Raw genomic sequence first — 25,799 nt, 5'->3', positions numbered from 1 at the left:
TAATGGTGTTTATTTTCTTTAAATACACTTAAATATAAAACAACAGACAGGAGTTTGGTAAACTGAACACTACAAGCCGGACGGCAATCAGAAAATCAGTGTTGATCACACACATCAAAGGCTGCATAAGAAAGAATTAGAATAATTCACAAGAGAGTTGCAGTGAGCCAAGGACTCGGAGATTATTCGAACTGCCTCATCTGCTGTGAGTAATCAGTCACATGGCACTTGTCTTTCCATGACGATCAAACCTTTTGCATTTACCGAACACACAGAAAGGCTACACAGGCTCCCTCTTCTCCACTCCTTGGTGTGCAGAGGCACCTTCAGTTAGAGGACATCTGTCAGTGAACCAGGGAATCCTCAGCTGGTGTTTAATGGAAGCTTGGTCTAGATTCGCCCGGTGTTATGGGAAGTGAATGTTTTCCAACACCTGGGGGGGGGGGAAACTGTGACAGCAACTTGGCAAAGCGGCATGCTGTTTAAAATGACTGGGATGGGGAACTTGGGAACAAAGCTGAATCAGGGGTTTTCTTGACCATGGAGCCCATGGGTAGGCCTTTTGTCCTTTGGAAAGCGGCAATGCTTTGCACAGGCTGGTTTTGCATTTGTACACATTCTGGTGTGAAAGGGGCATCCATCCTCGCAGCTGTTGCAGAGGAAAATAAACACGAGAATTCAGAACCCGGGACTATATTCAAAGGAATAACTCTGTTGTGATTTGATTAAGTTTTCAAAGTAAATTTTTTGGATATGTATTTAAAATGTCAATATATAAAATCCTGAATAGTTATCCCACGTGGATTCCAGATCTATTAAGGTACAGTCGGTAACCTCTAAGTGTTCTAGTCATGAATACATTTTTTGCTACATAAGTTCAGTGACATCCCCTTCCTCAAAGAAAAAAACCCCCAAATAAACATATATGAACATATATTGAGAGAAAAATTGAACCAAAGAGCCTGCTGATCCAAAACACCCACAAATAATTGTTTACATCTCATCAGTCTAGTTTTGGCCTAAGATTCATAAGCCAATAATAGCAAGCAGGATTTTCTTGATTTCTTAATTTAATCATCACTCTATACACTCTTCCTTATTCCTTAGTTGTCAAATTCCTGCTTTACTATCAAAAAGGGGCCTGGGCACTGAAAAAAAAAATGGCTTCATAAGGAATCCCACTGAGTCAAACTGGCATTTACATCAAATGGCAACGAGTCAAGTTAAGGCGAAAGTGAAAAAGCCATTCACCTGCAGGTGTCTGGGTGAAATACCTTGTGCTTCCGGCAGCAGCTTTCCATGCTCTCTCTGCACTCGATGCAACTGCAGTTTTCCGGGTGCTGGATGAGATCTCTGGGACACGGTGTCTTGCACACGCACTCACAACGATCTTCATCAAACTTCATGTGTGGCCCACAGAGAGCCAGTTCCTGAAGGCGAGAGTGGTCTAAACAGAAACAGAAAAGTGTCGGTCAAGTAGCTGTAGCATGAATAACGTGATCCCCCAAAGTGTATACTTTATATCATTGTCAAATAACTTGGAGTCACAAAATCTCTTTCCTTGTAAATTTTCCCCCTGATCTTTACACGGTGAAGGAGATTGGCCTTTCATTCCACAGTACAAATATAGAATTCATGTGTTCTTTTAGTGGGTGATAAAAAATGTTATAAAGTGTATATTCTTGGTAATATTTCTAGAGATTTTTAGGTTGGTGACTTTGTTAAAAATGTAAATTTTTACAACCAAATATGAGTAGTAAAATACAACATGTCTAAGGGTTATGAGCCTAGTCCTTCCAAGTGTTTAGGCGAAGGTCAAAAGGAGAGAAACGGAAGTATTGGCACTGTACAAATACACCTCAGACCTGCCGGGCTGTGGGTAGAAACAGTGATGCATTTTCTCACCACAGATCACAACACTGATATGAGAGATACAATAGTAAACCCTAGCCAGGTGGCTCAGTTGGTTGGAGTGTCATCCCATACACCAAAAAGGCTGTGGGTTCCATGCCAGGTCAGGGCACATGCCTAGGTTGCAGGTTCAATCCCTGATCAGGGCATGTACAGGAGGCAACTGATCAATGTTTCTCTCCCTCTCTCTCCCTCTCTAAAATCAATAAAAAACATATCCTAGGGTGAGGCTTTTAAAAAAAGATCCAACAGTGATAATGAACTTGGATTCCATAGATATGTGCTGGAAGACACGTTGAGCTGAGAGAGGAGGACCTAGTTTTTGACACACTTTGCTGACAGACACTTCGAGAAAGTGTACAAAACAATTGGGTAACTACTACTCCATATCCAGTTCTAGTCATCAAGTTAAAATTCATTGCCAAAAATGAGAGAGAAACTCTAGAATAACTTGACTATGTCACCTTCGCATTCTCGAAGGTTTTGGAGCAAAGTACATGGTTAGTTTCTTCCCCGAGTCTGCTTCTCTCCAGTTGGCCTGATTTAGAGAATGGTTCCATCACTCTTGACTCATCTGCCACATCGAGCCTAGTCACCATATCCACCCAGTTCTGCCTCACTGAATTTGTTTTTCCTTTTCCGTCACCACTACCATTGTCTCAATTCAGTCAGTACCTTGCCTTTTTTGTGTAGATGGCTATCACTCATTTGCCAACGCAAGTTTTATCCCTTCAATCCATTCTCTATGAGATTATCAAATGCAAATATAATAACTTCACTACTGTTTTCTGTACCTTTAAAGGTCCCCTCTCTTTCAAAATAAAAGCCAATTTTCCCACCAGGACATACAAGACCCTCCATGAACTGAAATGAAGCCCACTCACCTCTCTCCCTCCCTCCCTCATATAGCCTATGTTCCATCCATACCAATTATGGTACTTTCTGTTTCCATGATATGCCAGGGTCTCTCAGACCCATGCCTTTGGCCTTGTACTTCCCCCTGGTCCTAATTCTTTCCCCCAGTATCTTTCCCCAATTCTGCAAATTTAGCCAAGTGCCCTTGCCACGTGCGTATTTCCATCCTGTCCATTTTTACACTTCTTACATTTTTCTGTTTATTTCTCTGTTCCCTCCATTAATTAAAAAATCCTAAGGGTTATAGGGACCAGGTCTCATTGTTCTGGCATAAAACAGACACTTGATTAATGTTTGTTGAATTTATTTGGTGTAATAAAACGGTCCTGAATCCCGCTGATGTATAAAGACTGAAGAATCCCATCCTACGTTCCAAGACATTGGGTTAAACCATATGTTCTTGCCAATATCTGACCATGAATGATAGATCAAAATGGCAATCTTCTGTCATGCAATTTCACAGTTTTAACTGCTCTGTGATTGGTGACCTTTGAGGGATCGTGTGAAATCGGTGTTGGAAGGCTAGATCTGGTGCAGTTTTATTCTGAATTGTGTGATGAGGAAAAAGATGCGCTTTGTAAGCCATATGCCACTGAGGCAAAGGTCACTTTTGGGCAAGATGAGAATAGATTGCTCAACCGTAGTTAAGAGGCACGTAAAGATTCCTATGGATCACAAGGTGGCGGTAGAGACTCATTCAGAACACTTCAGGCAGCGCCAACTCCATTCTTAGGCGGTTTAGGGAACCACAGCTCACCAGGTGTTAGGGGAACTTCAGCAAGGTAGTTGGCAGAGGCTAGCTTCAGACCCTCTAGACAAGTTAAAGGTAACAGAGACTGGTTGTAGGAAAACTGAGTGAAGCATCAACTAGCTAAGGATGATACTACGAAGTATCATATATTGATTTTAATCCTAGGGAGTTTGATGGTGGAATACTAATATGTTCTGTCCCCAGTCTTGCTCCATTTATCATTTTTATCAATAAACTGATGGATTTTTCCAAGTAAATTCTTGAAGTTGTGGCTATATTGAGGAATATAAAATACAATCTCAGGACTCCTCAATTTGGGGGGGTAGGGGTGAGGATTATTTTTTAACAGTGTAGAGCAATGACCTGAATCTAACAAGATGGAATTCAATTTGACTTCTATTCACTAACTCAAATGTGCTCACTCAAAGAAGAGGCGGTTGTACAAAGGGCAGCTGCTTTGACAGCCACGTGTGTGAGAAGGGTGTTTAGCGAAGAGTAAGCTCAGTATATGTCATCCCTTGGATGAGGCCACTGGAGAAGTGACCAGGAACTTGGCCCATATTAACTGAATTATGGGCCATGAACAGTAGAAGTGATCATGATCCAGGCTACCCCGTGCCTCCAACATGTATGTGCATACTCCATGCATGGGGTCCACTTTGTATTTGTAAAACAAAAAAGGGATAATAATAGTACATGATCGAATTATTGTGAGGATATAATGAGATAATACATATGAAAGGCTTACAACATTGCCTGGTCATAGAAAGCACTCAACAAATGTTAGTTGCTATTATTATTATTTGTATTATTACTATTATTATTTTATACTACTCTCGTTACCTTCCATTCCAGCAAGTGGATTCTCCTCTTGTAAAACACATTTACATTCGTTGCTATCCCACAGCATGTCAACAGGACAGAGTTTCTTGGAATGGGGACAGCTAGGAAGAGAAAGAAGCCAGATTTAAAAGCTTTCAAAGGCATCATACCTTTGGAACAGTTTTTAGATGGAGAATAAATTACTGAGTAGAAAATAGTTGAGTTTTAAAGAGCTTAATTCATATTTACGAACTGCATGTTATTAGATAGCAATTCTATAATTATAAATACTCTATTTAGAAAACTTTGGAAATGAAACTGTAATTTGGGTTAGTTATAATCTTTTAAAGAAGATTAGTGTTAAAACGATGCAAATTAGCTGTCAACAGAGCTTACTTACCAAAAGTAAATATCGTTATAACATAGCTCTTAAGCACTATCTTCTTTAACACAGAGCTAAGAACATTGGCCCGGAACACCTTTGTGGATAAATGTTACTTACACATGAGCGTTCTTTTCTGCGTGAGAGAGGCAGAGGTATCTTCTTGGCTCAGCGTTAACTAGCGTATAACCACCAGCTCACTCCATCACTTGCCACTCACATACGCATTTAATGCTTTATCTTTGCTGGATCTAAATATCCAACTTAGTTATTTCATGTTTTTTATTCAGTGTTTCTAATTTGACCTTTATTTGTCTCTCAATCTTTTTTTCCAAATCCATGATTCTTATCTTTGATTTCAGAACACTTCAGGATGTTATAATTCGTGTCATAGTCACAAAATACTCTTAAGAAAATTTCAAAGCCAGATTAATTTTAAGTCATTTTCATTTAAAGGAAGAATTTTCCATTTGGTAATCTCAAGAGGAAGGGTTAGATAATCTGCGAACTCAGATGCAGAGAGTTCCGCCTCAAAGACTCCAGGAACCTCTGCCCCACCCATCACTTTGGGACCGCAATGTATAAACAGCCTAGAAGGAGTTTTATTTCATGTTTGTTCTGGAATAAGGGAACATCTGCCAGACTTAAGGCCGGAATAAAGTTTTACAGCTGCATTAGAGTATGTGTATTAAGAACAAAGGTGTCCATAAGCAGACATGCTGAGTTCATAACCACTGAGATTCCGGGTCCTACTGCAATATACATCTAACACCTAATAAAAAATGTATCTGTCAGTTATTACCAGTAGATCTGGATTAGAAACCAAGAGATGAAGAACATGAAGAGAAAGTGATGACTCTATAATTAATGAAATATTCCACACACACACACACACAGCTTTGGCAAAGGCAAGAACAAGTATTAATCAAACACAAGAAGTGCTTACCGATCTTCTTCTGGGACCTGGATGGACCTTCTGATAATGGGGTATGGGTGGCTGGGAGCCATTGACAAGCACTTACAACCTGTATGGTTGGCAACTTTAACAGGCACTAATTCAGGCACTGATGTCAAAGGCACTGATATTTCAAAGAGCTAGAGTGGAGAAAAAGAACCATAATATGTATATATTTAAAATAATAATTTCTACAGTCTACACTTTTGTCTTTGTCCTTCATGGTAGTGACTTTAGCAAAGTTTTCCATCAAGAATAAAATTAATAAGGGTAAAGACTAACAGTGGTGAAATGAATGCTGGGCTGCGAGTCAGGAACCGGGGGGCTTGTCTAACTTTACCAAGTATTTAAGCTCGGTTAAATCTTGTACTTTTTCTGTGTCACTGGTTCCCTTTTGAAATGACATGGTTAGACCCTGCTCCTGCTTTAAATTGGACTGTAAATAGTAAGGATAAAATAAAATTATACCCATGAAGTTCCTTTGAGACCACGGTGAGTAGATTATTGTTCAAAACAATTGATTTATCTCTTCTCATACTGCTCTCATTGAAAGAACATAGTTTCCTGTTCTTTGACTTTGGAGTGAGTGGCCACGTGACTTGCTTTAGTCAACAGGATGGTAGCAGACAGGACGCAGTTACAAACTTGAACTGCGCATGCTTTGCAGGGCTTGTTTTGTCATGTGTATGCTGTAGCCATAAGAGGACCATGATCTGGCAGACTTGCTGGTCCCAGGAGTTAGAGACACGGGGAAGAGACCTGGACTCAACCTGTAGCTTGGAGTCAAGCCCAGTGGAGCCCACTCTGAACTCACGAAATCTCAGATACGTGAGTGAGAGTAAGTCTTTGTGGTTTGAAGCCCCTGAGTTTTAATATAGTTAATATGCAGCATAACATAGTAATAACTGACTCCTACATGATCATCATACTCGACCACTTAATTATAGGTAGCACGAATGTCACTCTTTCTATGTTTCTATATGCTGAGCCTTGTTATGTTAATTCGTTTACTCCTTATAACAGCATTATAGGGTGTGTTTTTATTACCCTCACTCCCTGTCTACAGGTGAAGAAACAAATGTACGGGGAGGTTATATAACTTGCCCAGGGCCACATAACTATTGACTGGAAGGGTCGGAATTTGAACCCAGGCGGTCTACTTCAGAGCCAGAGGAAATACTCTTAAGGATGTACCTTATTATTTTTTGGAATGAAATTGCTATGACCAGAAGGAGCAAAGTGGGATCTTGGCAAGTAGAATCTAGAAAAATGTCAACTACTTTGTTTCTAGAGTTGTTCTATGATATATAGATGAATTTGAACTTGATCTTAATGCTCTGTCCATTCAATCACCATGCCATGTAGTCCTTGCTACATAGAGTATTCATTTATTCACTTTGTTTCTAAGACATATTTCATCAAATAGTCCATAGCTTTGGGACGAGAGGTAGTTTTTTTTAATGTTCAAACATGCATATTGGAAAGAACAACTGTTGCACACGTACACTTGAGTACATTCTTTAAAACTAATCATTTGTTGAGTGGAGCAGTCAAAATAAAGTACTTGACTGTCTATTAAGTGGAAACAATCCATTAAGGTTGTGTTTATTCTGACCTCTCAATATGCAATGGAACTTCCATGATGAGTAAGAGAGTGTTTTTAGAGTGTTTACTTTGCATAAACTTCATCGTCTTGCAAATGTTTTCAGCTACGCCCTCGGGAATGACATGGTGGTGAACTAAAGCCGTTTACGTTATACAGGCTTTGTTTCTACCGACAGCTGGTGCTTGGCCGCACTTATGTTACTCTCGACCTGATTGTCAAATAGTAGAGGCCAGAATTTACAAGTTCCAAGATCCTCTAAAAGAATTGAGAAAAAGAAACTCCACAGTTTAAGGGATATTTTAAGGGGCTGGGGGAACAAAATTAAGAGTAAGTTAACCTACTGCCAAACAAATCAGCATTCTGTTCTTTATATCCAATTAAGATAATTACCTAATATGGATATAGTTGGTGCATATGTAATTTTATTCTACTACTATTGTATGTATATTGTGCCCATGTATACAGAAGAATAAACTATATAGGCAAACATGATAATGAAATGAATATATGAACATGCATGAGGATTTTGCAACATGGAATGTAGTTTGACTTACAGACTTTTAGTAGGTTTTCCTAAGTTTGTTATTATTGCTCTCCTGTCCCATAATTATTTTATTTCACAACAGTATGGTAGCAATAAAAAGAAAAACTTATCTAATGAGCAAAAAGGATTTTATAAGATGGAGAGGAAGAATTATTTCTTTCATGGAGACTGCAGAATTATTTTCAAAGGCCTTTTACACTACATATTCTCCGTTTGCCCCCACAGAGAGGCCATCCTCTCTCTTTCCTTCCCTGCTGGGCTCTGTGTCCCAAGATGCTGACCTCTCTGTATGACATTTGTGGGTCCTGTTGCCTCCTCCACCCCCTTCTCCCACTCCTTGACAGGCTAAGGGTTGACAGTGGCTGCCATTACTCCAGCCAGTCCTGCAGCCCTCTTCTCCACCTTCTCTCTGGGTCCCATACCTGCTCCATCCCCTTACCTCTTCAGTCCAAGGGTGGGAACAGCAACCCAGTTTTGCTACAGTTCTGGGTACTGCATCAGTCTTTCCTCCTTTACCCTAAACCAGCCCACCCCCTTCATTAAACTCTTCTCAGTTACTCCATGTGAACAACACAGAACCTAACTAATACATAAGGCAGTGCAACTGTCGTCATTCCTTTTAACATCTGTTCTAGTAACTTCCATATGATTTCCTGATTCTTGACATTATAGCATCAGAGACACCATAACTGATAAAAGTTTACGCTCTGGATTCTTACAGACCTGGACTTGAAGCCCAGCTCTACCATAAGTTACTTCTCTGAGCCTCAGCTCTCTCATCTATAAAGGAGGATAACACATCCTTTTAGCTTGTTTCAGGGACTACACGAGATGAGGCACATAAAGCACTTAGCACAGTGCTTGGCAACAAGCTTAGTTGCAGCTGTCAATACTGTCATCATCAGGGCTTGGCAGATGTCCTCATACCTGTTTGGACATGCTTGCTGATGTCCTCATACCTGTTTGGAAACATATGAGGTGCTCGTGTTCATGCAGATGACGCTCTCTTCGTTGCAACAGCCGCCACACCGGAACACGTTCACACAGGGAGGCTTGAAGAACCTGTTGGTGGTGCTCCCCAGCTCGCTAGCGACCTCCACGCACGTCTCTCTAGGGCTGCACTGGGTTCTTTGCCATTCCTCATCTATAACTGCAGAGATGAAGCTCATTAGGGCCAGTAGGAGAAACAGCCCTGACATACCAACGTGAGCCAGGGTTATGCTGGACACGGTCGTTTTCACATTTGCAGTGCTTGTTTATTTTGCCAGATGGATATTTTTTGTCGGTCCTTTCACCAAAGATTCATAAAGATGAAAAACAAAATTTGTGTTCCTTCCCACTTACACAATATTTTTATCTTTGTAGACTATAATTTTATTTTTCTTTGCTGAAGAACACCATATCCTGTATATAACCACATTGGGTACATCTGGAGAAGCTGGCTAATAAGGAAGTAAATGGAAACATGTAAAGAAATAAACATGTGTTACTTATTAAGTAATTTACATGATAGAGCTGGATAGCATTTCTTCTACTTGAAGCCAGGAATGGATATGTTTTAGCACCATTGAGGAATACATTCTTATTGGTTGCTTAAGTACCTACGGTAAGATTCAAACCTGACAAACACATGAATGGAAATTTAAGTGGAGCTAATCTTTCCTCAAGTGAGTTTTCTCATTTGCAAGTGCTTAATACTCCTGTTTACATAAAGTGATGAAATAAACCACTTCCTTCTGATGAAAGGAACAGTACTCTGACCATTCTAGCAAATCTGAGAAAAACAAGAAAAAGAGACAAGCCTCTGGGAATAAAAAGATTATATTCACCCTCATAAAATAGTCCTTGCTTTTCTCTCTCAGTTTATTTTTAAATAAGATGTGACACTTTGATCCTTAATGTTGTATATCCTTTCTATGGATGTTTTGGGAAATGATTCAACTTTATGATAAAGACAACATTTAAAGACATTCTTTTAGCTTGCTGTGGGGCTGTAGCATTTATTACATGTTGAGGGAGGTGCTGAAAACCTCCTATGGTCAGCAGCTTCTAAACTGACCCCCAACGGATGCCCACCTCCTGGTGTTCACTCCCTTGTGTAATCACCTCCTCTGTGTGTGAGCAGGACTTGTGAATCCATTTTTAGGAAGAAAATACAGCAAGTGATGGGATGTCACTTCCACGATTAGTTTAAAAGGCCGACTTCTGTGTCTATCTCTTGCTGGCACTCTCTGGCCTTTGCAGCTTGCAGGCTTTGTTGAAGCAAGCTGCCATATTGGAAAGGTTAGAAAGGGTTGAGGGCGGGCTCTGGCCAACAGCCAATGAGGAACTGGGACCCTCGGTCCAACAGCCTGTGAGGGACTGAGTCCTGCCAACAACCACTAAGTAAACTTGAAGACACATCCCGCACCAGTTGAACCTTGAGGTGTTACCTGTGGCCCAAGCTGCCACCTTGACTGCAGCCTCCGGAGAGACGCCCATCTCTCTAGGGTGTGTGTGTGTTTATGACCCACAGAAACTGTGAGATGAAAAAAAGGTCATTTTAAGCAGCTAAGTTTTAGGGTGTTAGGCAGCAACAGATAAACTCTTCTCCATGTTTACGCCATCTTCAAATATTTGTATTGGTCTCATCCCAGAGTATTCTAAACTCCCATATATGTGAATGTTTCCACTGGAAGAGACACAGATAACTTCTGCTTAAAGAACGCAGACATAATATTATTGCTGGGGATCTGAACCTAGTCTGTAAATTATTCCCTTAAAACATCTTTCCATATTCTTTTCCCCGCTTCATCTCAATTTTCCTCCTATGTTGCTCCTTCACTCGCGGTAAACACAAAATACAAGATGTTTGGCCAGCTGAGAAACATTGAACATACTGGAAAATTTGCATAAACTCTGTCTTTTTCATAATGAAATCTTTTATCCTAAGAAACCTTTTCAAATTTCTTATTTTGAATATTTATATAAACAGCCAGAAGGCTGCAAACATGAGAGACAAATCATCCAATTAGGTGTTGCTGTGGGTATCACTTAATTCACTATTATTAATCACAAATCCTGGAAAAAACAAGTAATGAAATTATGAAGATATTCCTTGTTTTAAATTCTACTTATATATTGTTTTCCATTTGCTTTTTTATAAATCTAAGTTTTGGAAGGTAGAATGGCAAGATTTTAATCAAAATTGTGTGGAACTGTGACCAGTGCCACCGAGTAAAGCCTCTATAACCCCATTATCTTCACTACTGCCCAGCAGGGCGCTCTGCCTCCAAGGTGACCCTGATATCCATGAGGGAGAGTTGCTAACCAATTACAATCGACATACCACACCCATTTGATTATTTACTGCTTCTCACTTACTAAGCACTGTAGATGATCCCCTGCATCATAAAACATTTTAGAGTTTTTGGGGTTTTTTAATAGTTTTACACTTTTTACGCTTTCCTCCTTACAAAATGTCCATGCCACTGACTTTTTTAAAGCACCTAATCTTGGTGTCGCGGTAATGCCTGTCAACCCCACCCTCACAGATATCTATCTCCAGGCTGCCTCAGGCCTTCACACAGGTAACCTGGTTAAGGCCTTGGATCTCAGGTGAGGCCTGACCTCTTCGCTTTCATAAAGTCCATGCAAATTTACCACATAGAAACAACTAGAGCTTCAAACCTCTGGCTAAAGTGGGTTGTAGGCCATGGTTTCAATGATTTCAACTCATTTAGACACGCAGTCCTACCTACAAGCACAAAGAATCCTCTAAACACTTGTGCCCGCGGCGCAGCCGAGGGGTTTACCCCTGCCTACACACAGCTGTCCCCACAGCCACCAACAGCGACCTGTGCAACGGCACCATCCTTTTAGAAATGGCAAAAATGAAGATAACTCTAGAAAGAAATAAAAGAATAATTCTGGCTTCGTGGTCAATTTGAATTATTCAAGAGATATAATCCATTATCAGGTAATCATATCTTCAGCAAATCTAAAATGCTAGGCCGACAATACCACAGTGGCTTCTTGCATTGTTTTGACGTGTCATAAAAAAGTTAAATGCCTAATTGGAGGCCACACAATTTTTAGTTAGCATTTTATTCAGTATGGCACAGTACATACAGTGGTTTTCTTATAAAGAACCAACATACCTTACAAGCAGCAAATATTCCCTTTATTTCAAATTAAGTTATTTTATAGCCTGAAGTTTAGATTATTTCATCAGGGTGTCCAACCTTTTGGTGTCTCTGCACCACAATGGAAGAAGAAGAGTTGTTTTGGGCCTCACATTAAATACATTGTGACATATAATCACACAACAATCTCATCATGTTTTAAGTAAATTTATGATTTTGCACTGGGCCACATTCACAGCCATCCTGGGCTGCATGCAGCCCACGGGCCACAGGTAGGACACCCCTGGAAGAACCCCTCCCCCCATTATTCTCCTAGTAATATCGGTATGCATTATTACAACTCAGCTTCCAACTTCTATTTTTCATTTTTTACTAAAAAAATTACAGACTATTGAAGAAATAAAAAAGCTATACCTAAGCTATTAGTTTTTACTCATGTATGTATAGCAGTAGAATGCTCCTTATTGATGAATACCTACATTGTTTTATTTTTTAAATAAACTCAATGACTTTTTTTTCTATTAAGCATCATGTTTCTGGGTTTGTTTTGCCCTCATGTCTTTGAGTTAAACATACTTCTATATTCTGCAGTGTTCTTTTGTATTCATTTTTTAATCTCAAAATCATATTGAATATATTTCTTTGCAGAGTAGATATAGCAAACCACGATTCCCCACGAACCCCAAAGCTATGAAATCAAAGACACCCTGTTCCTCCCTCTAACACATGCTGCCGTGCTCAAACTTGTGGAAGAGGCTGCTGTAATTTTCACTATCTGAGAAAGAGCAAGGATTGGCCTCCACAGGCACACCTACCTTTTAATGTTTCAATGTCATAGAAAGTTGCCGCGAACCTGGTGGACCGATGAGATGCCGAGCGAGAATCCGGGCTGGCGAAACTTTTCAGCTTCAGTCGGCATCTCCACAGCTTCCAGTCCTCGAAGTGAGTGATTTGCAGCAGTTCTTCCAAACCAGAAGCCGCCCTAATCTGCTGTTCAGATCGTTCTAACACGGACTGCTTGAAAAAAACAAAACCAAAAACATATATTCTGGTTTAAAAGCAAGTTACTACAGTTTGACTTTGTCTGATAACCTTCATTGCTAACACTGAAAAATGTAAATAGAACTGAAAGGAGATTAGAGAGATCATTCATGCACACCGCTACCTAGGGAAAACAAACTAGTATTTTTCATTCACATTCTGCTCACACATGATTGAATCAAAGGAATTACGTATTCACCCTGGATTCTCAGAACACTTCAAAACAATGGTGGACTTCAAAATGATATACATATCTACGCCCTAACCCCCAAAGCCTATAAATGTGGCTTTATTTGGGAAAAGGAGTTTTGCAGATGTCATAAAGATCTTGAGATGAGATCCTCCTGGATTATACCGGTGGACCCTAAATACAAAGACAAGTGCCCCTATAAGAGACAGAAGAGGGGAAGCCACAAATACAAAGGAGAAGGTTTTGTAAAGACAGGAGCAGAAACTAAAGTAATGCAGCCACTAGCTAGGGGTGGCCTGGAGCCACCAGAAGCTGAAAGAGGCAAGGGAGGATTCTCTCCAAGAGCCTTTAGAGGGCGCAGAGCCCTGCCAACACCTTGATTTCAGAATTCTGGATTCCAGAACTGGGAGAGAATACATTTCTATTGTTTTCAACCACCTAGTTTGTGGTAATTTGGTACAGCAGTCACAAGAAATGAATGTATATTTTCAAATTACAATTTTTCACAATTGTTTCCATCTCTATTATTTGTTTCAGAAACTGATCCACCAAGTCCTGGGGACCCTTCCTACAGTCACACAAGGAAAAAAGATTTTAAGATCCTCATAACCTGAATTTTCTGACTTCTAATATTTTGAGCTTTTGTCCCCTTTTAAACCTGTTTACTATTTCAAAGGGTTTTTCCTGATAAAATACACTTCTAGAGTTTATGTTGAAAATTTGCTTTCCACACAGTTGCACAAACTGTATTTACTGATTGGCTGTCTGGATTTGTGAGTAAACAAAGACTCAGCCAATAAAAGATGTGCAGTGTTGCCTAATTGTTCAGAATTAGGGCTGTGGTTATATAAATAACGATACGTGTGTACAATGAAATACTGCGCGGGCATCGAAACCAATGATGCAGATGTATGTGAGGCCTGAATGAATCGGCATCATGCATCAGTGTTTCGGGAGTAGGATTTTTGTTTTTAGATATGATGATGGATACCGACTGTCCAAAAGTGGATGCTCAGAAGAGCATGGTCCAGGTCATGTATGATTCAGTTAAATCTATTCTTAAATTATTTATTTCTGTATAATGTGCATCATAAATAATTAACCATTGTTAATTAATCACACATAATTTAAAACATGTATATTATCTGGAGGGATATACATGAAAACAGAAACAATAGCTAATTCTCTAGATAAGAGCTTGTCAAACTATAGCCCCCTGGCCTAATTCAGCTTGGTGCCTGCTTGTTTTTACAAATAAAGTTTTATTGGAACACAGCCATGTCCATTAATTTATGTAGTGTCTTTGGCTGCCTTCATTCCACAATGGCAGTTGAGAAGCTGAGATAGAGACCTGCGTAGGTTTTAATCTGAGGCCACCCCCTTCTTAAACATTTTAATTCTTCTCTCAGTCATTATATTTTCCATTATTCCATGTATTATATTGTCTCTAGTCTCTTTTTTGAAATACTTATTAGACATATATTGGGGCCTTTTAATGATCTTATGTCTCTTAATTGTCCTTTCATATTTATGTATTTTTTTCTCATTTTAATGTGTTGTGGGCAAGTTAAATTCATTGCCCCAATCACCAGTTCTCCAGTTGTATGAGTCTAGAGTTTATCTCATTAAGCTTTTAATTTCAATATTTCTAATTTTAAATAGTTCTATTTCATTCTCTTTCCTATGTGCTTTTTATTTCATCTCTGTATGTTTTCCCTAATTTGTCATTTTATTTTATGATTCCTTTCTTCATCTCTTTGAAGGTCCTAAATATGCTTATTTTAAGCATTTCTTCAAAATTTTTATCTTCACATATATGATTTATATCCTGATTACTCATTTTATTGGCTGTCTTTCTTAGTAATAATTAGCTCTATGTGCTTTGGAATTTTGTTTAGTAGTTTCATCTTCATTGGGACATTCGTTTTACTTTCTCACTATTCTTTCTTCATCATTTACAAGTTCTGTGGTTGTACCCCCTGACTTGCAGGGCCCCGAATCCAGAATTTTGCTGAATATCTGTGACACGGGGATCAGCTTAGCACAAGTTCTGGTTGCAAGGAAGGATCTGCTTCCTCCTTTGCCCCTAGTTAAGCACTTTCACAGAAGACACAGGTCCAGGCAGCAATGAGCAGCAACTCTTCCTTGTCTTTCACGCATCTGATGCAGCGCACTGTGATGTTTTCATGTGCATGTTTTTAATAAATGTGGGAGAATACTGAATATGTTTATGAGCTGAGGGGAATAGCGAAGAGAGAGGAAGACAGTGAACGTGTATGCATGAGAGATAAAGCAGGGACCTAGAGAGACTAGTTCGACAGAAGTTCCAGAGATAAGTGGACATAGGATGAATGGATGAGAGGGCCACCCTCTGAAACAGGGGGCTCGTAGAGAATGACAGGAGTTTGTAGGCAGCAGGACTGCTTGGGACCTACGATTTCTCACTTATCTGTGAAGTTTGAATAAATACTATTTTGCAGGAGTGGGAGGAGGAGGAAACTTGAAGAGCATAGATAGGGTTTGTGGAATAGGCATAGAACTGAAGCAGCATTCCGCAGCTTCTTCATCTAAACAAAATGTGGGGAAGAAACAATAAGCAGCTCTGAAATTCAGTGATTCTCTGCTAAGGCTCATTTGTCAACAGTCTCTCAGTCCCTGACCATTCATTGCCTCTTCTGCTTGGGCAGGATGACTACTTCATATTCAATTGAATCTCCAAAATAAAATTTCGTTACAACACTGCTTCTGTATGAAAGCAATGAAACCAATCAAATAGGTTTTTAAATGCTTTAAAAATTGTACTATATTGAAAGGATTCTTATTTATTAAGGCAAATATCATTCAATACCATCCAGAAACACAGACTGATGTAGATAGCCTCCCAGTTCTTATGGGTTCCCAATTCAATATCAGAAATAATTTAAAACTGTCCAACTGTGAGAACTCAGGAGAAAATATTGAAATCTCCAGATTGAATTAAAGGTATTGAATAGCTCGAGTGACTTGCCTCATCATAAAAAATGCAAAGTTTACTTAAACTCAGAGATATTTAATCACACTTGAAGCCTCATAATTTAAAACCTAGTGGGAAAGAACTGAGAAGTTGCAGGCAGTAATTTTGCTATTACAAGTGGAAGTGCTAATAATTCAACATAAGCAGGAACCTGACAACTAATTCATTGGGGACATATACTCACAAAGAGTCAACAATGGTGGTTTGTTTCCAATAGGGTTTCTGCACTGGTCGATTTTTGTGTAATTATCTTTGTTATATGCTTGGACAAGACAAAAATACAATTAAAAAGTGTTATTGTCCCAAATACACATTTAAACCATTAATTTCAATTATTTCAATGACTAAACCCTTGCCAAATAAGTTGCTCATAGTTTCTTCCTATCTTCTAATGGAAGTGCTAATCAAAACTAAAACAATTAAAACACAGTCAGCAAGAAGAAGGAAGTGAAATAAGATCACCAGATCTCTGCTTTTTATTACAGCAGCATCTATTTTTGGATAATTAATCCAAGACTGTTAGCAATTTCACTCCTAAATAATAAATCCTTGTCTGATATCTTGGTTACCACAAGCCAGGTTCTAAACTGTGAGGCTTCAAGTCTTTGTAACAGGATTTTATAATTATTTAAATGTATACTGCTTTCTGCAGTATATTAGGAAGGGTAGTCATTTTTCCTCTTGTTAATGTGTAAGTTCATGTAGCATTCTTCCCCAAGGAAGCGTGAGCATCACCGTAACAAAGATGATAGGTAAGATGTCTGGAAAGGTATGGAGGCTGGGTTTGTACAAAGGATTTGTATGTGTCCACGTTGTGGGGAAATCAAAGGCCTTCTGTATCTTACTATTTGAATTCTAAATTTCCATCCCCTCTCCCCTCATCCCCTGAATATCCAGTCAAGTAACACATTCAAAGGGTAAACAAGGGCATATTTGGGGATATCAAGGAGCTCCACTGAAAAAAACTGTAGAAGGTTCATTTTGGTTGGGCACAGAGAAGGTTTAAACATGGAGGGGCTAGCAAATAAAATTAGGAAGAGAGATTGCTGCAATGAGTTACCGCTTCACCTCCACTGGGATGACCATAGGCAAAAATACTAACAATACCAAGTGTTGTCAGGGATGCGGAGCAATGGGAACCCTCAGACACTGCTGATGAGACTGTAAAATGGTGCTGTCACTTCGAAAAAGAGTTCAGCAGTTCTTAAAAAGGTTAAACGTAAATTTACCACATGACCCACCAATTCCGTTCCTAGGTATTACCCAAGAGACAAAAGATAGATTATTGGATGCCTGGGGCTGGGAGTGGGAATGAGTGTTCATTGTAAAAGGGCACCAGGGATTGTATATGGATGATGGCTGCACAACCAGGAAGTTTACTAAGATAACTGATTTAAAACAAGTGAATGAGTAAACTTCATAGTATGTAAATTGTATAGCCATATAGTTTAAGACAAAGAGGAAGGATTGGAGCCTTGCAGGCCAGGCTACTTGTATCCAATTAAGGAGACAATGGAAAACACCGGAGAGTTGAATAATGAAATATTACTGAACATCCATTCCATTGATTTTCTCTTTTGATCATCTCTACTTGCTTTGGCCCTAGTCCATCCTGTTCCCTCTGCTTGGAACGCCCTCCACTCTGTGTAGCTAAACCTTTCTCAGCCAGGTGTTATTTTCTTAGGGAAACATCCCCCACAACTCCCATCCTTGGCCAGGTCTGATCCATCCAGCACATGGATTCCCAGCACCCTATCCTTTCCAGTGCTACCAACACTAACAGTAATGAATGATTTACTTGCTTAGTGCTTGTCTTCCCCACCAGGTTTGTAAGGTTCCACCGGGGCGCTAATGATGTGTCTTATTCACATGGCAATCATAAGAGCTAAATGAATATGCATTACATGTATGAATAAGCAAATTGCTATAGACATGTTAACCCACCCCGAGGTTATCCATTTTTTCAAACTACATCACCTATCTTTTAAGTATCTCCAGGTGTCCTCCTTCTAAGTCCAAATCAAGTATCACTTCTTCCATCAAGCATTCTATGATGTCCTGAACTTCAACGATATTATTTATGAAAACATTGCATTCTGCTTACTAGACCGCAGTCTCCATGAGGGTAGAATACATATGTCTGGTTCATATTTTCACATAATAAATACTTAATAAATACCTGATGAAAGGACTTATGAATAATACATACATGAATTTGACAAAACTGAACATGAATCCCAATGACCTGGTGACCTTATTGAAATACAGATTCTGATGCAGTAGTTTAGGGCGAGACCTAGGACGTTGCCTTTCTAACAAGCTCGCAGGTGCTGGAGATGCTCCTGGGTGGGAGACCATCCTTGGAGAAGTGAGATATTGTAGCACAAGTTCTCAGCCTTGGCTTCACCTTGAACCTACCCGGGAAGGAGCTTCAAACAAACATTGATGCTTGGATCCTATCCTCACAGATTCTCAGCGTATGGGTCTGAACTGCAGCTTTGCCAACAGATTTCTTTTTTTAATTTCCGGAACGTTAACTAGTCTTACGGGAAGCTGGGGGAGAGATCTACAGGATTTCTCTGTACGATCTTTGCAATGTTTCTGTAAATCTAAAATTACTTCAAAATAAATAGTATATTTAAAAAGTCTCCCCAGGCAATTTTAGTGAGAACCACTAATTTGGGGGATTGCTCACAAATCCATTCAAAATTGTGGATGAATGCTCAGCAATAGTCTTATTCTTTAAGCCCCTTTGAATTGTAGCTTGCATTCACAATATTTGTATGAGTATCTTGGTGAACTGGACTTTGTAAGTGTTTTCTTAACTCAAGTCACCTAATCAGTTGTTTGTGGACCAGTTCCCAACCTGTATGACTTTTTCAAGATTGAAGACCAACAACATTGCTTTCCGGGCTAAACAGCACAAGAAGCTCAGCTGCCTCCTCCCAGATGACAGAATTGCTGCTCAAATTCCCAAGAAGCCAAAACAACCCATTTGTCATAGATTGAAAAATAATAGCTGCTGCTTTAAATTACTGGAATTCACGAGGGGAGTGTAAATTATAATCCTTTTACAAGGTAGTCTATAAAATATTTGAAAGAAAATATAAATGAGAATAGAAACAGATGTCAAGTTGAAGGAGCACGGCTTGGCGTACATGACTGGGTTCGGAACCCTCGCTCTGAGCTTTTCTCGGGCCATTCCAGTCCCATGCTGTTAAGAGTCCTCCTGTTCTGGATATGGAAAGGGACACTAGCTTTGCAAAGCTCCTCACTGGACCTCCTGAGAACTGTGGCTCTGAGACTATGTTCCCAAGCGTTTTACAAACTGCTGATGTTATTTTGCCAAACTATGTTGGCAGTGTCTTCAGGAAGTTTGCTCATAAGGGGCTGGGGTGAATAGAATTTGTATATTTGGAAAATGCAGAAGCTTCTGGGTTAACTATGAAGGGAACACATTTCACCTAAGTTTCCCTAGATTTGCTTAGGGATTTACAAGTATGGGCTGGGGGCACAGTTCTTTGTAGTAGGTTTAGGGAGGTGGATCAGGTTGCAGTATAAACAGTTCCTGTTCCCTCCACCTCCTAGCAACTTCCTTTTCTCTGGAAGAGCATTTTGCATTACATCTTTAACTTGATATTTAAAGCTTAGCCAAAACTATCAAATTCTTCCTGGGTAGGGTCCTGGTTGCACCAACCGGTCCCTAGCTGTTCTCCACAGATATCTGCCCCTGTTCCTTTTCCAGTTTCTCACTCTTCTCCCTGCTAAGGAATCTGTTCAGCCCACGTTAATCTTGTGAGTCCAAGTTGAAGTTTTGTGACTTTGCCCCCTGCTACTCCTGTGTGGAAATAACATCTCCTGAAAAGAGGCTTTGCCTGATACAGTAAAGCCCTCTGTCCTCTAGACAGACAAGTAACTGATTGGACAGGGGAGAGCATGGATTCGAGTGTTCAAAACCAGCCATAGCACTATCTGGAAAATATGTTCGCAGTTTCTTATAAAGTTCAACATACAGTCACCATATGACCCAGAAGTCCCACTTCTGGGAATTTACCCTTGATAAATGAGAACTTATGTTCACAGAAAAAACCTTGACATGAATGTTTATAGTTTGGAAACAACCCATATGTCATTTAGCTGGTGAATGGTTAAGCAAACCGAGCTGTATCCACTCCATGTAATACCACCCAGCAATACAAAGGAATGACCTGGGGTATGCATAGCAACTTGAATGGGTCTCAGAGGCATCAGGAGTGAAAGAAGCCAATCTCAGAAGATTACATACCGTACGATTCCATTTATGACAGTCTCAAAAAGTCAAAACAATAGTGATGGACAATAGATCAGAGGTTGGGGGAGGGTGTGACTATAAAAAGGTAGCATAAATGAAATTTTTCTCTATTCTGATTACGGTGGTGATTACACAAATCTATACATGTGTTAAAATTCAGAGAACTGCACATCAAGAGGGAATGAGGTTGATTTTACTACATAGTAACTTAAAAAAAATAAACGAAGCTGATTGATCCAGGCACTGCTCCTTTTTAGCTATTTGACTGAGGGTAATTGTTGAACATCCTTAAGCTTTGGTTTCCTTATTTAGAGATGGCAGTGCGAATAATACTCACCTCACGGAGCTGCTGGGGAGATTACCTGAGGTCATATATGGGAAATAGTCAGGTACAGAGTAGGCACTACATAAAGTTCATTTCTTTTTTCTTTTTTTTCTTTCTCAAGGGGCAGGGCATCTGGTCCTGTGCTGGGCTTTACAGGTCTCTGTTTACTGGCCCTTGATTTTCCTTAGTAACCAGAAAGGTGGGTTTGAAAAGAGCAAGATGGGGCAACTCCAATCAGAGCAAATAAAAATTAAAAAGAGAAAAAATTCTCCAGGGTAAATCAAGGGCACACCTTTTCTTTTCTTTTCAAAAACATTTCTTGGGGGTATTTTAAGATAAAAGGCCCATTTTAAAGTATCTGCTCAGGCTTTATGTATATCTTTATAGATGGATGAACCAAAAAAAAAATCACCCAGTTTTTAAACCTCTGTGTTTTATTAGGGTCTAGCCTTACTCAAATAGATGGTACCTAACAGTTACAGGGCATGCCAATCTTGGGCACTGGCTAATAATAACTGTTGTGGCTACAGCTGCTTCAGATGCTCAGTTGGAACCACCGAAAGGCCTGGTCCTGCTTCTCTGAAATCCAGAAACCTAGCCATTCGGTGGGGGTGCGGGGTGCCTCATGCTACCAACAGCTCTTTTACTTCTGCAGTTCTATATTTAAATGCACACATACGAGAAACATACTTATGAGGGAGAAGAGAGCACATTTTGCCAAAAAAGAGTTGGGAAAGGATACCATGACCCGGAATTATTCATTCATCACTCTATTGATATGTCTGCAGCAGTGACTTTGAAAAGATTTATGGAGGATGGCATCCCTTAGTAGCTTATCAGATAAACCAGAAACGGTGCTGGCCGGGAGATCCACGTGAACAACCACACCGCGAGGTTGCAGGTATTTATTTACCAAATGCCCACAGCGTCTATACTGTTACACTCAGGACTGTCACATGCAGATGTGAGTCTGTGTGGATGGAGCTTCCTGGAGCTGTGCAGTGCACAAGCTGTGCAACTTTATAGGACTATCCTACCTGTATTAAAAAAAAGCTGAAGAAAAGAAACACCGAAATAGATCCCACGTCTAGATGGTTAATCTGATTATAATGTTGAGTCAAAAACAGGCATCGGGTTAACCTTATTTCTAGAAGAAAATGTACTCTACTTAGACTGAGAAACTTAGCAGCTAAACAGGAAATACAGTAGGTTTCAGTTGAGATTTTCAAAGATATTTATCTCAATTCACAAATTCCATGCACTGCTTACCCCAGACAGCTCTCTCATGTATAAGTGGCAAGGCTAATGAAATTAGGATGTATTATACTCAAATGGTGTTAAGCACAATTATCCAAGGTATTAGTAGCTGTTTGCATGGTTGCTATGGAAAAAAATGTTCACAGACTCATGTAACTATAGTAGAGGCAACTCTAATCTAAACTGAAACAGGAGAGGGGGGTGGGGAGGGCTGGGGAGGTGGGGAGGGGTGGGAGGAAAAGGCAGAAAACTGTACTTGAACAACAATAAAAAAATGTTAAAAAAATAAACTGAAAAAAAAACCCAGGAGAATGTTCAAGGCTAGAAAGTGAGAACAGCCCTGGTAGTGTTGCTCAGTGGATTGAGTGCCAGCTTGCGAACCAAAGGGTAGCCTGTTTAATTCCTGTTCAGAGTATGTGCCTGGGTTGCGGGCCAGGTCCCCAGTAGGGGGCATGAAAGAGGCAATCACACACTGATGTTTCTTTCCCTTTCTTTCTCCCTCCCTTCCCCTCTCTCTAAAAGTAAATAAATAAAATCTTTAAAAAAATTAAAAACAAAAGAAAGTGATAACAACAGAGGGAAGGGCAATCCAGGCATAGAATTGGCACCACAGTGCATTCTGGGAAAAAAAGGTTGTTAGAAGAGGGGAGGATAGAGAGAAGAACCTTCTCGTGGACCTACTACTGAGAAGGATCCTGAAAATGTCTTATAATAAATAAAACATATTCATCTCAAAAAAGCAAAAAATAAAATTCATATCCCAGTGTCTAAACCACTACATCCTGAATATGCTTTCCTACTAAATTTTAACAAGAGAAACATGAACACTAAGAAACAATTTTCTTCTTAGATTTCTTCTTAAGAAAAAGTTGGAGAGGACAAGTCTTATAATCGATATGATAAACCTCCTTATTATCCCTCCCTCAGCACTTAGTCACATCTATACCAAAACTTCTGTTCAACTCTACGGGCAACCTTCCCTTCACCCCAGAAATAGTTAACTTAGCTGGGGGTTGGGTGGATATAAGCTGAGTCTATGTAGCTTTACTTTTTAAAGGAAATTCTAATATATATGAAGGGAATCACTAGTATTTTTAAGCATACAATGCTATGTCTTCCACGTGTAATGACATGCTTTCTGTCACATGTGAATCCAACTGCTTTCCTCCATTGCCCCATTAAATAAGTTCATGGATTAGCAGTAAATTTGAAACATTTAAAACCTCATTGTGCCCAGGACACCTAAAGAATTCTTGATGTCTGTGCTCTTTAAAAGAGTTGAACAACCTCAAGAATAGTACTTAATTCCAACAAATCAGTCTCTTCCTGTCCCATCAAATACACTGATGTTTTCAAAGTACAATGGGAACATCTGAAAGCTCCATGCAATAAAAGGGGGAAAAGTGCAACTCCATGAACTCGGCACATCTAAATCTGAGTTTTGTGCACTTAAAACGTTGAACAGCCTGAAAAGTCTTACTTGCTTCAAAACAAGTCAGAATTTTTTCCCTCCTGTTCCATAGGCTCAAAATAGATTCTTTTTCACCTGTAACCTGGCATTGAGATCGAACATCCAGGCTGGTGGCAATGAGGGGGAGCTGAGTAACACTGCCCTCTCCCATGTGCATCTGGAATCGGGAAAGTTAGAAAAGTGTAAACTGCTGAACAGGCTAACTCTCCACCCCTTACACAGAGTTCACCCTTTACCAATACACTGTATATCAGCTGTGTACTGTGTTTTTCCGCGCTTCATACAAAACAAGATTAAGACTTTTTCAGCCCCAAGGGCCAATTTCCCCTGTAGGGGGCACTATCACCCCTAGTGAAAATGCATGATTTAACGATAGCTTCGAAAACTCAAGCCTACGTTTCATTTTCTGCTCATGGCCAGAAATTCCTAAATCAATAATGATTTAGCACAACTTAAGTCAAAACAGTTATATCGGAATCATTTTCAAAATCACAAGTTGAAAAAATATAATCTATGAAATACACAAAACTGGGTAAAATATTGTTCAGTCAGTAATATCCAAGTTAATTTTTTTTTTTGCATTACTTTCAATAAATTGGGCTCTATCTAATGCCTGGTCATAGACCCAAAGATTCAATTACTGTTGAATTTTACACATTTCAAAAAGCAAAAAAACCAAATGAACTTCCAAGAAAATATTTTTCTAGATAGTGGCAACGGGTAATTTGGAAAACCAGATAGAGAATTTCTAAATTAACTAACATTTGCTGCTCACAAATGACCTGAAAATAAATGGCCCACAAACGTATGTGTTACAAAAACAGATCAGTGCTTCGTTGGAAAATCACTCTGCTATCCACATACACAATTGAGGGGAAGCTTCCCCATCTGAAAAGATTCCAGAAAATTCATTTATGTTCTTTTTTTAAAGATTTTATTTGTTTATTTCTAGAGAGGGGAAGGGAGGGAAAAAGAGGGAAACATCAATGTGTGGTTGCCTCTCGCACACCCCCTACTGGGGACCTGGCCCAAAACCCAAGCACGTGCCCTGACTGGGAATCGAACTGGCAACCCTCTGGTTTGCAGGCTGGCGCTCAATCCACTGAGCCACACCAGCCAGGGATCATTTATGTTCCTTTACACCTTCAAAACACCCCCAGCACTTTGAAACACCTATGGCAAGAATCACAGGAAGCCTAAAAATCAGAACACTCAACAAATGGAAGGTACAAATAAAGAAAGTCCACCATATAAGTCAATTAAAAATATCTGCATCATATTAAAAATGGAGCTCACCTACCTTCACTGGTCCATGTTCATAACTGGAGTCTTGTACCAATTGCAGATAAGACATCATGAAAATATTCACCACTGCCCAGTGTCTGTACATTTTGAACATTTTAATCCACTGATTACCAAGTAGTTGACATCAGGCAGCTAGAGAAAACTGTTTCAAAAGGCATTCTCCAGAAGGAAATCTCGAAATCCCAAGACTTCACATGGAAGAACAAATCATCAGTTGTGATCAAAATCCAATGAGACAACTTCAATTAGCTAAGGTACGTTTTTGCACAATCTCACGCAGACAGAGAGAGATGAAAAAAATTTTACATGTTCTCATGATCTAAAAATACTCAGGAGGTGGACATGTTTTCCACTTGCATTGAGAAAGCACTTTAAATCCATTTCATGGCCAGCAAATTAAAAAAATCTCTCCACCCTATGCCCCAGGTTCTAGCTGCTTTGTGAAGAGGTAGTGTGGCCAACTATGTTTGCAGCTACAGAAAAGCTGGAACCCAAGTCTGAGATTCTTTTTTCACAACTCACATGGAAGCTTGCAAGGAGCATGTGGTTTAAATCTTACACAGATTTTGGCAGAAAATGCAGGGAAGTCTTGGCTGTAATCCTGTCACATCCCTACCAATAGCAGAGACGTTTCAAAAACTGAGTCAAACACTCAAGACTGCTATTATTTTAATGCAGACGACCTGTAACGTGACACCCCTGCACACAGGCTTGACTGTGTATGGAAACTGCCGTGCTCCACGGCACACACCAACTGCTGGTGACACACAGAAGCCATTGAATATGCTTTAAAGCCTCACACACGCACGAAAATAAGAAAATACCCACGCGCACAAAAAGCAAACATATATAAAATGGTTTTTTAACAAAAGATCAGTAACGTGGGTCACAATGAA

At 39.7% G+C, this 25,799-nt stretch overlaps 1 protein-coding gene across 3 annotated transcripts; it reads right to left on the bottom strand.

Moving 5' to 3' along the window:
* On the bottom strand, nucleotides 1–25,759 carry VEGFD (vascular endothelial growth factor D). Of its 3 annotated transcripts, none has more exons than XM_045203226.3 (7): nucleotides 24,899–25,759; nucleotides 12,826–13,024; nucleotides 8,846–9,036; nucleotides 5,728–5,876; nucleotides 4,421–4,521; nucleotides 1,275–1,447; nucleotides 1–649 (listed from the first exon to the last, which is right to left on the bottom strand). In XM_045203226.3, the coding sequence occupies exons 1-7, from the start codon at nucleotides 24,995–24,997 to the stop codon at nucleotides 407–409; spliced, it is 1,155 nt and encodes a 384-aa protein (XP_045059161.2). In that variant the 5' UTR covers nucleotides 24,998–25,759; the 3' UTR covers nucleotides 1–406. The 3 variants fall into 3 exon arrangements, with proteins under 3 accessions (XP_045059161.2, XP_045059160.2, XP_045059162.1); XM_045203225.3 differs by having other exon boundaries at nucleotides 12,826–13,027; nucleotides 24,899–25,756; XM_045203227.3 differs by having other exon boundaries at nucleotides 1,252–1,447; nucleotides 12,826–13,027; nucleotides 24,899–25,713.
* Between the last annotated feature and the right edge of the window lie 40 nt (nucleotides 25,760–25,799).

Source organism: Desmodus rotundus, chromosome X (genome assembly GCF_022682495.2).
Source record: "Desmodus rotundus isolate HL8 chromosome X, HLdesRot8A.1, whole genome shotgun sequence".
NCBI classification, from domain to species: Eukaryota; Metazoa; Chordata; class Mammalia; order Chiroptera; family Phyllostomidae; genus Desmodus; species Desmodus rotundus.
The sequence above is the reverse complement of the archived record's forward strand: the minus strand, read 5'-3'. Positions and strand labels throughout refer to the sequence as shown.

Excerpts from the sequence above, each read along its gene's own strand:
- VEGFD (XM_045203225.3), bottom strand. The coding sequence starts at position 24,997 with ATGTTCAAAATGTACAGACACTGGGCAGTGGTGAATATTTTCATGATG. Across the intron at positions 9,037-12,825 it reads TGACATTGAAACATTAAAAG|TTATAGATGAGGAATGGCAA; the intron begins GTAGGTGTGCCT and ends TCATCTCTGCAG. Across the intron at positions 5,877-8,845 it reads CCTCATATGTTTCCAAACAG|CTCTTTGAAATATCAGTGCC; the intron begins GTATGAGGACAT and ends TCTCCACTCTAG.